General features: G+C 31.9%; 1 protein-coding gene across 1 annotated transcript; it reads right to left on the bottom strand.

Moving 5' to 3' along the window:
- Nucleotides 1-236: 236 nt before the first annotated feature.
- LOC123698221 lies at nt 237-16,221 on the bottom strand. Its single transcript, XM_045644807.1, has 5 exons — nt 16,217-16,221; nt 15,865-15,932; nt 15,127-15,264; nt 675-788; nt 237-346 (listed from the first exon to the last, which is right to left on the bottom strand). The coding sequence occupies exons 1-5, from the start codon at nt 16,219-16,221 to the stop codon at nt 237-239; spliced, it is 435 nt and encodes a 144-aa protein (XP_045500763.1).
- Between the last annotated feature and the right edge of the window lie 1,262 nt (nt 16,222-17,483).

The following is a 17,483-nucleotide window of genomic DNA, read 5'->3' as shown; positions in this document are numbered from 1 at the left end:
AAATGAAATTTATTTGAATGTATAAAGTGACTCAAATAAAATGATATGAATAACCTGCCAGCAAACCATAGTCTGCTTATTAATAAATAATAATGTGGAAATAATATATGTGTACTTTGAATGTTGGGATATATTCGGTAATTTTCATAAATAAAATAAATTGAAAATCATGACATAAATATATTTTTTAGATATGAAGATAGACTTGGGAAGTAATTAAAAAAGTTTTAAAAAGCTCATTTGTATATTTCGTTTATACAATGTTTATTTTTGGGTATTTTAATTTTTACCCATTCCATACTTTCTTCTGGTTGTTCGAATATATATGAGTCGTCGAGTACAACACCTAATAAAAAATCATTATCACTACATAGTATAAAACAAAGTCGCTTTCTCTGTCCCTATGTCCCTTTGTATGCTTAAATCATTAAAACTACGCAACGGATTTTGCTGCGGTTTTTTTAATAGATAGAGTTATTCAAGAGGAAGGTTTTTAGTATATAATTTATTAGGTTTTAGACAAAGCGGGCGAAGCCGCGGGCGGTAAGCTAGTCATAAATAAATAAAACTTTAAACAATCATTTAAATCTAATGCAATTTCAATTTTCAAGGCATGCTTCCATTTGTGACCGACGTCATTACATTTTTTTTCAATTATACTTTTTTGTAGATACCTTCTGTCAGTAGTTCCATCAATTCATCCATATTGTTGTTCTGCTTGGTGTCAATAATGCGTGTAAAAATAAAATTATCTGCTTTATCTATCGTTTGTTCCTCTGAAGCTAATGCTGGAAAAAATGACCAAATACTTTAAAAACATATAATTCAATAAGCACTTCAGAAAAGGTTGGTTGACTATTAAAATGTTAGAGAAATTATACATGTAAGTCCTCGATTAGGATTGCCGTGAAAGAAACATTCAGAAAACCATCAGACAAAAAAAAATAAATAGAAAAATTTTGCATATTTAAATTACAAATAAGAATTTGTTTATTTCGCTAATTTGTTCAAATGCAAATTTTAAAAGCCATAATATAATTAGGACAATAAATAAACATAGATTGGAAATAAAGATATTACGTAAATAAGAATTTCTTCGGCACTTTTGATTACGCACGGAGGCATTAAAAACTTTTTGTAAAGTAACTTGACATTTAAATAATCGAGTTTTTATTTATTTATTCGATGCCAATAAAAGTTTCAAGTGAATAAGCGCTATAAAACAATCTAATCGATTAAAAATTATTGTAATTGACGTTGTAGTGCAATTTTGACGCTTTTCTAATGCCGCCAACCAGATTATAACTGGTGCAATTAATGTATTTTTATTATTGCATTTGCGCTTTATAAGTACCCAATTCACGTGCATAATTATTTCACACGTTTGCAATATAAAAACCAGTACATTATTACATAAATATACGATTAACATGTTCTTTTAAATAAACTGATAAAAAAATATTTCAATAAATATATTATACTACCTACTATGTACTACTACATACTTACATACAATTACTTATGAAACATTTAAATTTGAAGTAACGTTACATTAACTATTTTTAAGTCTTACTCATAATTTTATATTCTATATATTTTCACCAGATATGTGATTATTACCTATAGGTACACATGTTATGTTAAAATATTATTTATACTTTAAAGAGATACATAGAGATAAGAAGACTATTTTAATATCTGTTTATGGATAAAGTACATTTAAGAGTGACATTGTTTGTTCGATGTGTAGGTGAATAATACTTCCTGTTTCTTCTAATCACATCATCAATCAAGTAGATTTTAAGCACTCTTAATGAAAATTTACATTGAGAAACCTCTTAAAACAAGTAGGAAATAAATTTCAACGATCGAAACACCTTTAACGTCAATATCACATTCCCTTCAAAGAAATCATTAACAGTTGAAACTCAAACGCCACATTAATCGAAACCTCAACCGTTCACCAAACAATTTATTAACACATTTTGTCTCGAACTGACATAATGGTCACATTAGTGTTTACCTTGCACACAGCGCACCTGCGACTTGACACATAACATTACCAGCAAATAAATTCTCATATCTCGATACTTTTTATCACAATCCCATGTAATATAATATAGAATTTAATAAGAGAATCGATAAAGTTTATTGCGGCACTGAAATTATTGCACTCGTGAATCTCGATAGGTTAGTGGTACCTAATATTGCTCTTATCGCAGTGCATTCGGAGACAATCGTGAGCCGAGCATGTGTGATGATCCTACGATTTGGTTACCGTTTCTAGTTATTTAATTCCACTAACATTCCTTTGTGGAGATAACATTTTTTATTGTTGCGTAAGCTGGATTTATTTCACTTTTATTTTTTATTTTAGTTTTTTTATAAAATATTGATTTAATTAAAGAGGTATGTATACCTAACCACATATTTAACACACCTTTTCGATCTAGAACGATGAAGTGTATGAAAAGTAACAGTTACGATTTTATGTCAAATGAGACTATATCTCTCTTTCTAATCAAAATTACAACACTGTTTTCTAAATTTACTTAAGATAGTACAAAAGTAACATTAATGTATCATGTTTTATGCAAGTTTTTTGTTTTGAAACACTTTTGGACAGGCCTGATGAATGATAATGAATGACGATGATATAAGGAGGTGAGTTTTGATAAAATCATGCAAATACTTTTGCCACTATTTGCAACAGTGGCTAATAAAAAGTGTAATTTTAAATGCCATAAAGATTAAAACTTGTACTCTTTTTATTTTCTTTATAGACTTTCGTAGTACGGTTTTGGAGGATAATCGCATTTTTAGACTAAGTAATAGTTATACAAGACGTTAAATTAACATCTGACAGTTTGATAATAATAAGAACCATTTTGCTACTGAACATTAAAGCAAATTACAGCTTGTTAACGTGAAAATAGCAATCCTTACCCGTCACATTTCGTCATATGAGCGTTTTCAATCTTAATGCGTTAATAACGGAGTTCCAAGAGCCGTGTCAGCTAAATGAGTTAATCGTGCTTATAACGGGGTGGTCTTAGTTAAACCATTCTGAAAGTTTGTATGAATATGCATGTCTTGCAACATAGTGTACACTGTAGTCTGTACTTGACAAGCCGTTTTGAGCTATTATTAAATGTACGATGAGTATCTCTTGATGCGGTGGTCTGGTTAATTTTAATAGGCTCTATAATATCTGTATAATTTTAAATTAGTGATTTTGGTAGTTAGTTTTGATAGATTTAAAAAAAATAACGCTATAAACAATTTTATAGGACTTCATTAATGGTATCGTAAAATTATTTTTTTTAAGCAATTTTCCTGAAAAAATCCTTATTCTTTTTATATTATCCTCCTGAATTAACAAACATTGTGATTTTTATTCTTCAATATAAACCACAAGTAATTATTCGTTTTTAATTAACTAAATTATTTTCTAAAACTACGATCAATACTTCAGTATCCTGAAACATTGAAAAGCAAACTATGTAGCAAAATGAAGTCTACTCCACCGCAATAAAGTCTCAATTTCCATAATGCATAATCCTGCCATAAAATACATCTGATAATTAGGGGTCAAGCCACACCACCCAGTGGCAGAACCCATGCTAGTTACCATGTTATGGCTATCAGCTATACAAGTGCATCCAAAACCGTACGGATCGTGCTGCCACGTGACCCCTCTTGTAATCAACGTTTTATTTATGCGACCAATGTTTTCTTTTGCTTTTATGATTGCCTGGAAGATAGTACGATGTGAGACTCAGGTTGAATAGATGTAAGTTCTTGCGGACCGCGAACTAAGTGAACTAACAGGTGTGCACTGTGCATTGTGTATAATATTTTTAACCGACTTCAAAAAAAGGAGGAGGTTATCAATTCGGCCGGTATATTTTTTTATAGTAATTAATGTATACTCTGAAACTTTCCTCAAAAGTAAAATAATAAGCAAATGTTCTCGTAGGTAGATAGATTACTGTAACATAAACCTTGCTTTAGATGGAGTAAAATCAATCACTCAACATAAAAATTCTAGTAAACTTTATGTTCTGTCTAGAATTTCTAATATATAACGGTAATAATTTGTGTTCCATTAACGAACAAATGAACTTAACATTAAAGTTTTATGCATACATTTGTTTTAATGATTAAACAATAATGGATACGATGAATGCACAACTCTCTTCGTATAATTAATTAAACACAGGAAATGGTAGTTAACTGCCCATTCAATGACCGTTTAACGTAATTAATATATTTACTATGTTTATCTCGAATAGGCAATAACATACAAATGTACAGAAGTTCATATCAGAAGGGGCATTTAGTTTTCTATGCTAATGTAATTATGGCAGTAACTCCAACACGAGATCTCTAATGAAGTATCCCATTAAATTAGTCCGATATACCGATATTAAGATCTTCATGACCCGTTTATCCATTATTAGTTACCTAACGATAGCCTTTCGCTTCGGGACTTATCTTAACTACCTGCATTGACTATTTTGAAAACTGCCTAATAATTTTATGGTATCATTAGGGAATCACGGGACTACCCATACAAATGTTAACTAAGCATTATTTGGAATTTATTGTAAACTGATTCTATAATATAAACTAACTGCACTACTTAATAACTATTAACTACCACTACTTATATTTTTTGATTAGGTTTTTTTTTTTTGACAATTTATGAACCCATTTATTGCTGTTTTGATATAGAAATCATACTATTTTCAATCTCTTACACCGCATTATACGCATATATTTTGAACAAATTAAAACATTCATATCTTGTTCATTAGGTTGTCTAAAATATACCCGATACCGAACATTTAGAGTGGACCGTATAAAGTGCGCATTTTAATAATATAATACATTCAATAAAATACATATCTCGCACCTACTTACTTGCATGCAAAACATCTCATAGTCATAACATCACCACGTTATTAGTCCACGATAACGCGCAGACAACGCATAAACAAGATAATTTTCATTGAAATATGCGATCGGGCAGTTTAGCCTTTTACACTAAATTCAAATTAGTAGTCGGCTAGTGGGCAATCGTTGGCTGATTTCGTACTAGGTGCATAGCAATCGACACCATGTAAGTCTTGCTCGCAGCTAGGTTCGCCCCATTAGACGTACTTCCTTAACAAAAGGGGCAGAGTCCCATTCCAACAATTGTATGAGCTATTTACCTTATCTGTAGCAAGCCGCAATCACACCCGCTCCCGGTGTGTGCTGCGAATTATATTCTTGATACTTGAATAACAATTTTTATATAGTATAACGATTGGTTATTCGTTTTTAACATCTGTTCCGATTTGTTATATATCCTTTGGTATATTTTGGTATTAAAATTTTCTCGTACTTGTAAAGCCACATAATCGAAAAAAAATTGTAATCATAACTAACCACTTTCAATAACTTACACCACTTACGTTAAGTTGAAATTTTAAACCGAAACCAATAAATTCATAAAAAAAGAAAAATTGATAGACGAAAAATAATTTTGGCTATGAAATATCCACCATTCTGTTATGGTAATCAGATTAATAGCGAAAGTGTAATAGAATTCTAATATACTGTCCTCGAAACGTAACGTGGTCTTACAATCCTGTAATCGAATCAAAATGTTACAACACAACTGAATTACTTATTTAAAAAAATACAAACAAGAATCAACAATATCCAATCGCTGTATAGGGCAGTATCAGTGTGTCGGTAGAAGCTGCGCACCCACAGGCTCTGCGTTATAACAGTGATAGTCCGCGCGTGATGTGACCATAGCGGGATTCGCTCCGGCCCTAAATAGCCTGCCCGATTGTTATAAATATTAATAAAATTCGCAATTAGATGCTTTAACTAGGCTGGTCACTTTTATTGTAGATTTTATAATATTATAGGCTAAATGCTTTGTAAGGACTCTGATATTTATTGAATACGAAAAAGGTTGAAATGGTAGAAAACAGATAAGCTGTAGGTAGTAAATAAGCGCTATAATAATAATGCTCTCCTTTTTATTCATAACGAATAAAAAACCGCTATTGTAGTAATCCATCGAATTTATTTTTTTATTTTTGATTCAATAAATATAAGTACTAAGCTATAAGAAACTTTAACAGAGATACATAATTTTATATAATTATGTATTGTTCCTAAGATATTGGTTTCACATAAATTCGAATAATAATAATTCAGTGTATGATTAAACCAAGCTTGAAGCATTTTATATTCAATTTCTGTTACCCGTTAAGGCTTCAATAAACAGCATTATCAGTATTATCTTACATGAGTATCATATCTACAAGATACATCTTAAAAGATTAAAGAATCCATATTGAATAAATCTGTCAGTATGTATTGAAATAAATAAAATATAAACTTAAAATTTCAGTTAAGTTTATTGCAATGAGTAATCATTGTTTACTTATTTTTAAAATAAACTATTTTTCAACACCTTGATTTCGGCTTAATGTCAATAATAAAGGATTTCACGTATTGATAATGGCATTTACTGTTATTTATTTCATTAAAGATCAATAACAGTACTTACTCCAGTAAAGGGAGTCATTTTATCTCGGTCATTGATTCAGAAAAGGTCTTCTCCTACACGCAATTTTTATACTTATTAAATAAATAGAGTCAATTATTTTCACAGATTATTAGGTAATAAGTTCGTTCAGGATTGATTTTTTATGTCCATTCTGCAATCAAAATCTACAATAACGTTACTTACCATTATAGGGCTTATTTGATGCTGTGAAATACATGAACCCGGTCATATCCATAATATAACATTACATTTAAAAATTAATCTCAATTAAGGATTACTTTCTTAAGACAATTAGAACAGGAATACATAAATACAAATGCACAATAATAGTTTCCGCGTTAACAAATTTCAGCAATTACCCAACCGTTTCATTTTACGACAGTCCGATAACATCGGTTACGAAATTGGCAGCACGCGCTAATCCGAGCTGACTATACTCTCTGGCACAGTCCACAGACTACAGAAGTGTCTGAAGCGCAGTCGTGACATAACTCAGCCTGGAGGGCGTAATCTCGAATAAATTGCGTACACTTAGTGCCTCTTTATAGACCTTTTAAGGTAGAAATTTTAAGATGATAATCGACACGCTCATAATTAAGATCTGTGTGATTGTGGATTCGTGATGGGTGTGGGTTCCGCTTCCGTCTCGGGTGGTCTCCCGCCTTTTTGGGATCTAACGTTTATGGAATGTGCATATGGTGGCGTCTCCTCTATTGCGTCACTATTATTTAACCCTTGAGCCCCGAGCGGCCCGATCGGTCCACGACACAATAGATTTTCTATTGTGTCTGTGATTCCGGGGCCTGAGTTATTAATTATGATGTCATATTTTTTTTCAGTTTCATGTCGATGACTATATTATTAGGAAGCATTATTGAATAAGAGGCTCTTTCATTTAGAAATCTTAACATAATTTGCTTAAATAAGGGAATTTTGAAAAACTGAAGACGAGTATATCCTTCAAAATTATAACTTTTTCTACGATTGAACTTAGGTACCTACATTTTACTGACCATGAAAACACGTGAAGAAGAAAATAATGTTGTTCAAAAGATCGCTTCAATCCTTGAATTTTTGCTTGCCGAATTTTAATTATGTATTATCAAGTTAAACTACACCAAAAATACACATCAACTTTTTACAAAGCTCGAAGCGTCAAAAATGTTTGTAGCGAAGCGTAATGTTACCATAAAAACTAACATTGTCCGGCTTTGCATAGCTATGCAAATTGATATCAAGCGGTTTACAGCGTAAGAAGCCCCTCAGTGCTCAGAGCTAGTGCCATAAGCGTCGTGTGTGTTCTTCGTTACTTTAAATAATACCGGACGATCCCCATACCTCAGAGGGAAGTGTTTTGCATACAGCCACCTATCGGCTCGAATGATCAGAAACAAAACGCCTGCCAAGGTTTTACGGTTGTATGTATTCAATCACAGCGCGATTTTTAAATTTATTAAAATATATTGAACATCTTTGTAAATCTATATAGCCTATAGGTTTGATTGTGCTATAAAATATACATTTTTATATAGGATTTCTATTGGAAGTAAAAAGATGAACTACTTTATGATGCCAATGCTTATTAATTCTTTAAGACATCTTTAAGAATTTATAAATAGACGCTTTTCGATACGCTTCCAATTATATGTCTTACTGTAATCTGTATCACATTAAATAAGAAACGACAATTAAAGGAGAAAATAGTCGTATATAAAAGTAAGGCGCAAGAGATCTGCTGCTGTAGTCTGTACAAATTAGTCGGTAATTACCGATAACTTATTTATAGACCCGTCTTCAGCAATGAAAATGATGTCGCTTAATACCTCTCCCCAATTTGATGGAAGCATACAATGGATACATATTTGTTTATAATTTTTATTCTTCACAAAACTTTCCTTTATGCGTCAAAATATTTATATAATAATAGCCTTGTAGCAATGCATTTTTATCTAAATTAATAACATCATTATTTCAATTCCGTAGATATATGAAAAATAAATAAAATATAGATTTCATGGATTTGGAAAATCATTTCTTTGCAACACATTCGAATATTGTCAAAACAAATTATTCTTTGACATTGTCAATCGTTATGATTCCGACGTTTGATCTCGACAAGATCTCGAAGGCCCTTCTCCCATTGCGCTACCGGTATCCTACACGTCCGCGACTAGTATAGGTGGTCGTTTTTGCGTCGCGTTTCGCGCGTATCTCTTCGGAAGAAAGATAAAAAATTCTTATCATCATGTTGTAGTTCTCGTGCGGCTATAAAAACTCTACAATTTACTTATGTTTCTTTCAATATATGGATGAATCCAGTACATCCTACTTTTACATCGTCACTGGAATCGCTCGACATAGCGTCCGTCTACAAAAACGAGGCACAATAATGATGAATTTAGTCATTTTTCAGTCGCTTAATACGCGAGCATCGGGCAGCGAGCAAATATCTAACTAGTATTCTACCACAGAATACATAATAGTAGCTAAACGCTACAGAACGGACACTCTCCGCCTCCCGCCAAAATTAAACACTTACCTCACCCCGCACGATCAGACATAACATGGTCCATATTTTTCTACAGGGACGATACGCAACGAAGATTGACAACATCAATCAAATTGACTTAAAGTAATTTTATTATTTTGGATTTGTGATTATCGTTTTTCGTAGAAAATGGTTAGATATTGTGCTGTTTACGGATGTCTTTCATCAGAAAAACGCGAATTTTTTTTTACGCTAGTCACAAATGTGCCAACCATAAAGAGTTTACACACACATTTGCAGTCTCTACAGTGTGACTGTCAAAACTATAATTTTGTATGGAGTGTCCGGGGTGTGATTCTACTCGAGTATCGTATTCTAGAAGTATCGAAATGGGAGAAGGGCCTTACGGTTTGTGTGGATTTGTAGATACGGTTGATAATATCGGAAACATTATTATAATTTTATAATAAATAGAAGATATTTCACACTTCCGATGCTATATTATGATTTAACGCAATATTTTTTTCTCGTATTTAATGTTATTGCAATTAAAATAAAATAAACAAATAATGTTTTATTTTTAAGATGGTTTCAAAATCTTATTGAAAATGTTAAGAAGCCTCTTATATTACATTAAATAAATATTAAAATAGTATACTGTTGTCTGCATTTATTCAGCCTAAATTATTGCATTCATATTCGATTAATTTCTTTTTGAACTTCTAGGATAATAAAATTATACAGATGAATACAAATAAAATAAAACGATCCAATTACGAAATAAATTTATTAGAAAATTTTAATTTAACAGTTTATAATAGCGTAGTTGAAAATTTGGCTCAAAACCATCATCCCTCACCAACATAATAATTCTAGTAACTTGTTCATCTGTAAAATATAAAATTTATAGATAAATATTTATATTTAACACATAAATAATATTAACCGTGAACCGCTAAATCAATTGCATTGCATCCTTTGCTTATTAACTGTAATAAAATATACAATGATGCACATAATATAATATAATAATACAAGCTAAAAATGCAAGTGATACAAATTATCCGTTCCGTCCTTAGTTTTAGTTCCGTCAGTTTCTATGATGTCTTAAAGATTTCTCAAAAGGATTCGAATTGAGAGCTTTTGGAGCCCTATCTTGTAGAGCTTTTGGAGTCTTTTGATTAGAATTTTATTGCACTTCACAAATAACAAAATATTACTAAACTAAAACTAATAGCTTTAACTATATAAAAACATAACGCAGATTGATATTTTCTTAGGATATTTGTTATCCAATTAAAAATTATCCTCTTGAAAACACACAATTTATATTTATTTTGATAGAAATATTCTTAGGAAATATTATTTTCATGATTGATGATTGATGTCAAATGTCAAAAAAGTAAATAAAGAGGTTGCCATACATGGAATTTTGGATTCCATGAATATGTAATTAATAGAACATTAATTAAACGTTTATAAAGAATAGAAAAAATTCGATCACGAGGCGGGACTCGAACCCGCATCCTTCGCGCCATTCCGGGGCGGATGCCTAACCAACTCAGCCACTCGTGACCCGCCCGAGTAATCGAATTTATTCTATCCTTTCAGTTTTATGTGTCTTAAGGGACACACCGCGCGCCATCTATTGAGATGATTTAACAACCATCTCAACCAATATGAAGCACTTTTCAGTGAATACAATATTGTAACGATGGAACACGACCTTTTCTTGAATTTATATTTTTTGGTTTTTATGGCATTCAAATGCTTTATAAATATAAATTTATAAAGAATAGAAAAAAGTCCCGCCTCGTGATCGAATTTTTTCTATTCTTTATAAATTTATATTTATAAAGCATTTGAATGCCATAAAAACCAAAAAATATAAATTCAAGAAAAGGTCGTGTTCCATCGTTACAATATTGTATTCACTGAAAAGTGCTTCATATTGGTTGAGATGGTTGTTAAATCATCTCAATAGATGGCGCGCGGTGTGTCCCTTAAGACACATAAAACTGAAAGGATAGAATAAATTCGATTACTCGGGCGGGTCACGAGTGGCTGAGTTGGTTAGGCATCCGCCCCGGAATGGCGCGAAGGATGCGGGTTCGAGTCCCGCCTCGTGATCGAATTTTTTCTATTCTTTATAAATTTATATTAATTAAACGATTGATATAAAAAATATCGAATTTGATTAAAATTAAATTAACTGCCATGTTTTTTTGTGCATAAAATTTGCTTTTTTTATATGCAATTGCAATTGTAATAATGCGAAAATTAATATAACTAATTTTTATTTACTATCTATTCCCTAAAACTAAGCTAAATTTCTTGGAAAAAGAACACTAAATTTTTTAGGTCTATACTATAGTTACTGATTGGTTACTGATAATCGTTAGTTACCGACCGATTTCGGTCGATATCGATGTCGATTAGTGTCGAGACTACGCCTACTGGACAATAAACTCCGGTGCATCAGGCACCTATTTCAATAATTCGAAAATGTTTCTTATCAAAATAATTTTTTGACGTCAAAAATAATTCACCTTGTATGTGAAGCTGATAGCTATAGATTTTTTCATTCGATGTCTTATTGACCAACGTTTTAAAAAACCAATCTATTACACTAATAGAACAAAATATATGCCCCAAAGTATCAGAGGGTCATTATAATACAACATGAAACGACACACTACACAACACTAAAGAACATCGAACAAAAATTAAGCACCATTAAACGCAAACAGTTCACACAAAACCAACAACCATTTAACTGAAATCGGTAGGCAAAAAGCACTTACCATTAAACTAAAGATCGTTTAAGAAGATGCTTGGATGTTTTGTCCCCTTCATTAGGTAGGAATGGGTCAGACCGACACCTTTCGTGCTAATGCCCTGATGTATTGTAACGATTGGCCGCACCTGAGGGCACAGATAAACGCAACCACATTTGCCAGAACGTCTTTAGAGTTCTTCTGATAAATTATTGGTAATTAGGTTCTTGGCACTCCGCACTGTGGATTGTAAAAGTGCTGGGATTCAAATGTTTTGTGCAGTTTTATCAAGACTAGTGACCAGACTACAAGTAGTAAATGGATTATTGTTAGGAATTTACTTTTAGAAAAAGCGAAATCAAACTACATATTCTACTCAACTTCATTTCGTATAAATATATTTGTTGTAAACAAAATATAGAAAATGTTCAGATTATTTTCCTTCACCGCAAATCAATCAAGCCTCTTAAAAGCTTTATTAATATACGGTTCAATTAGAATTTATTATTTTACATTTACATTCATTTGTATCTAAAGCGCCTATGTTACAATAAAACCGAGCTTTATTCAATTTAGACAAGTCAATTCACAAAAAGTAAAGAATTGCACCAACGCTGTTTTTTGACTTAACCCAACCATATACGTAGAAATCTCAACAATATAAACTAGAATCAATCAAGTCTTATATAGTTTTCGTTTCCCAATTTCAATAAATATATTCTTAACATATAAAAACATGTTACCAACATGGCTAAGTGTGGAAAACGGTTCTTTAATTGACAGATGCGGATTGATATCGATATAGCATTTCTATATTTGGTCGAATTTGTCCATAATTTCGTTGCAGAACCTATGAAACAACTTAAATTTGATAGTTTACTATTATATATATTACTAGCTTTCCGCCTGCGGCTTCGCCCGCGTTTTCAAAGAAAAACCCGCATAGTTCCCGTTCCCGTGGGATTTCCTGGATAAAACCTCGAATTTTTTAAATCGGTTAACTAGTTTTTGAGCGTATTCATCACTTTATAATAGTAGTGTAGAAAAGCCTAGCGTGGAACATGGAAGGTTATGTTATAGATATAAATTTGTGGAAAATGTTGTTATTTGTTTCAGACACACACGTAAATTAAAATAGATCTTAGTATAGATATTGCAAAAGATTCTTGTCATGTAGAATATTAACGATATTGTCATGTAGAAAATTTATTAATTATTGGTAAGGCACAGACTCCTGAAACACAGTGAAAGCTATGTTGGGAGTCTGCGCTCTATATTTTGATGTGAGGAACCTTGTTCAATAAATGATTTTTATTTTATTTATTAACTACATTTGTTAAATTTGAAAAGGGAAAAATCGTAACAAGACTGCATGCATCTTTCTATTACATTTCTTCCTAAATAAAAACTACAGTAAAAGAACCTAAAGTCATATGAACTATTTGAAAGTTGAAACAACATGGATTGAAAAATAAGGCAAATACTTGTACAGTACTTAGGAGCGTATCTATAAAATCTCGTACATCCTTTAGCTAATATATTTGAAACAAATTGATCTCCTCCTAGTCCTAAAAGATGGTAACAATTTTGAGTCCTAATACCTTTACAGTTCTACCTTTTTAAATCATGACCACAGTCAGGTGAACTACCCAGTATATAAAATAGCAAACCGTCGCGTGTATTACTCGTTGCGAGGAACGGTGTGATCCAATGATCCAGTTCAGAGGTCGCCGCGCAGCATCTAGTTAATTCTAGACATGTTCCTAGTTATCTATACTTATGCGCCGTTTAACATGGATCGCTCTTCCTTATACGTTTAATGTTGTTGTCATATTTCTACTGTTTTATTTTTACTACTGAAATTATTTATTTCCGTGTGCATATTTCGGTTTTATGTCAAAATATACGATTAACTACTTACTAGCTTAAACAGAAAAAATCCATACTAATATTATTAATGCGAAAGTAACTCTGTCTGTCTGTTACTCAATCACGCCTTAACTACTGAACCAATTTGCATGAAATTTTGTATAGAGATATTTTGATACCCGAGAAAGGACATAGGATAGGTTTTATCCCGGAAATCCCACGGGAACGGGAACTATGCGAGTTTTCTTTGACAGCGCGGGCGATGCCGCGGGTGGAAAGCTAAAATAGCGGGTGGAAAGCTGTTAAATAAAATTTGATATATAAGTATCATAAATTACCTACTCAAGAGTTCATTTGTACTCAATGCATAATAGTTTAATATTATATTAAACATATTTTGTTAAAGTTTATTCGCATTTCATTTCAGAGATTTTTGGTAACTGTGCTTGTGATTGTATCTATAGGTTAAGTATTCTGTGCTATAGTTGACCACAGATAAAATATAATAAATGAAATGATTTAAATGTTGTGAATATTGTTCAAATTCAATAAAACGCAAAAAGGCGAATGATCTAACTTTTCGTAACGAGAGTTAATACGAAACTTCCACGGTCAATCTCGTCTAATCGCTGAAGAAACACAGTTTGGACAGGTAGAACTCTAAAATATCGCATAAATCTCACAAATATTACATGATGTAACATAAAACCGTAACAGCATATTTCAAAATGTATATAGGAGACACAACGTGCGAACAAGACACAAAGGAAGTGGTAGAACGTCTAAATCAAGAGTGTCACACGGACGTGCGGGCGACATAGCCGCTACAGATAATAAATCGTTCGAGATGACGTCATCAGAAGCTGGTGCCAACAAAAAATAATGAAGCCCCTGAAGCGCCATATATGCTCAGATATGCCCGTAGAGGAATTACGCCTATCCTTTTTATTGCAATACCGTTGTTAGAACATGAATTTATCGTTTATACATTCCGTTTTTGTAGGATTGTTAAGCTGACTTACGTGCCCCTATGGTAATTAGAGGCAGGTGGATATCATACAGTATTGCAGACATGTGATAGGTATTTAATGGGAGGGTTTGTAAAACAAGATTTTATATTCTAGAAAACTTTTGTAATAATAAAAAATATCGTCGTGAAGCAGAATATTTGAATTTGGGAAAAAATTTGGCCAATACTTTGTAATGTGGCAAAGATCAAAACGTGCTGAAATAAAATCACTTCTTTGCATTTGTTTAGAGAACAATAATTTATCTAATCATTTAAAGGAAGCAACACTACCTCGTCAATCGTACAAAGATTGAATTATCAAACTAAATTAACTTGTCTATCGTTCCAACGAATTACCTCACATTACGCTCGAATCACTAAGCCATTATTCATTACACGCACTTACGTGATATACTTTCACTGGATAAAACTCCGGAGACATCTGCCGAAGGGAAGCGAATCAATTTAAATCCACATTTCCCGCCATTAAATACCTCGGTGCCGGTGTACAGTTGGGTACAAAATGTAGAACATCGTTTTAAAACTATAAAAGGTGTATAATATTATAGTATTAAAACTGTGATATTTTAAAGTAGTTAATTTGCAAATCGAACAAGTGTCTGCTGATTATTATTTTGACAGAAATATTTGAAAGCATAGCATAGAGTCCTTTAAATCCTTCTTATTATAAACAAATAAATACTCATCTCCCTCTGGCCGTTGCGTTGCTGGTAGCCAATTATTGTTAACGCATTGTTGCACTCATTCTGATGTATGCATTTTTCTTCTTTGGGCTAAGTTGTCGTCGTTGTATTAGCCATGGGCTTCTACTGCTGGACAAAGGCCTCCCACAAGGATTTCCACCACGACCGGTCTAAGGAATTTTTGATAATATGAGTAATTCAGAAATTACATATTCTTAACGGCTGCAAATTGTGCGAAACGTTGTGAAAATAATATAATAAATAAATCGCGTTTAAAATCTTTAATTTCTAAATGTATAACACTCGCGTAAAATCAAACACTAGAAAATAATAGGAGTAATTACAAACAGTCGTATATACTAAAAATAAACTTTTTATAATATTAAATAGAAACATTTTAAAAAATACTCAAATAAATTATCTTTGCGACTGTACCTCACCTGTCGTTCGCGCGCTCCCGTTAAGTCTATGCCTCGTGTTGTCAATGCCTCTTCGTAAATAGAGCTTCCTGCAAATACTTTAAAGTTATTACTTTACATAAACATTGCCGACATCTATTCTGTGAAACACGACCGTGGGATTTTTTATGGATATTAGTTTTATTAAATAAACGTTTTGTTATACAATAAGTGTGTTAATTGATATAGTGTAACATTGACGATAATTTTCATCATTGGTGTTTTCTAGTTTCGACTCCACTTACTTTCGTATCGATCGTTAACGGAAAATGTAAAATAACTGGCACCACCAGTAAATTCCCGAAAAATTGCGCATTACATTTTATTTACTTACGCCATTCTTTATACGGCTAAATCTTGAAAGATACAACGTTACTAATGGTGTGGATGCTATTGTCACAGACAATATAATACTATAGGTAAGTACTATAATAAAAAAATAAATAATTTATTTTCTTATAAAAACTTATGCTAATTTACAGAGTGCCAGACAATTTATTTCTATATACGTACCTACATAAAAGATTTAGCAACCGTAGCTGAACTAGGACAATCCTGTATTCCAGCTACAGCACTATTATTATAGTATTGTCATCATTAAGTCTGGTCCTAGGAAAACAAAATTATCTTTACTCGGACTCTATAGTTTCAATCTGACTATTTGTACTATTTAACAGACAAAAATAAAACCTGACTTAATATTTAAGTCGGAATAAATATTTTTACGAAGTCTCCATAAAAATTGTATAGGTACTGCATGAATTTGAGTTTGAGTTGAGATTTTAACTTATCAAGATGATATAGATGTACCAAATGAACCACAGCAGTTAATACTTTGATTGATATAGAGCGACTTCACTGTAACCTGGTTTGTGCATAATAATAATTTATAAGCACAGATAAGATAAAGACCAGTATTCCATCTTAACTTCAATACGACAATAGAATTATTCAACCTTATCATTTATTTTATTTGTTTAAGTGCACTATATGATTGATTTATTATTTGTTTTTAAATTCTTTCGCTTAAAATTTCCTTGGCTATGTTTGCGTAAAATAACTGTAATGTAGATAATCTGTATTTTTCTTTTGACAGTTATAGTTTGGCGGGAACCATGGGCGGGAAATTGTTTTTTTTTATTTTTATTTTGACATTTAAATTTAGTTCGAATGTTCAGTCGATAATTACTCGTAGGTTGTGGTTTGCATTCAATCAAGAGTGAACATTAAAGTGAAGGAACTACAATTTTAAATCTACCTTATTTTAAAAGTACATCTTTCCAATTACTAACGATTAGTTAACAACAACAATTACTAACCTATTACTAATTATAAAGAAAACTATTAAAAGTACGCAAAATAACGAACAACATTCATCGAATTAAAACGTCTGTAAGTATCCCTTCAATATTTATAACATTATTTTCAATTTACAAGGAAACCTATCATCCATATCGTAAAATAATATTGAAACCAGCGTTCCCAGTTATCGCTCGGAGCGAAAATATAGTCAAACTGCTTTGAACTCGAGTTTTCGCAATCTAAGTGTTTCCGTGCCAATAAATAAATTCGTAGAAAGGCTGGATGGTCCATTTGTACGA

This window comes from Colias croceus, chromosome 15 (assembly GCF_905220415.1).
Source record: "Colias croceus chromosome 15, ilColCroc2.1".
Taxonomy (NCBI): domain Eukaryota; kingdom Metazoa; phylum Arthropoda; class Insecta; order Lepidoptera; family Pieridae; genus Colias; species Colias croceus.
Note: the sequence above shows the minus strand (reverse complement) of the source record. Positions and strands in the feature narration are given on the sequence as shown.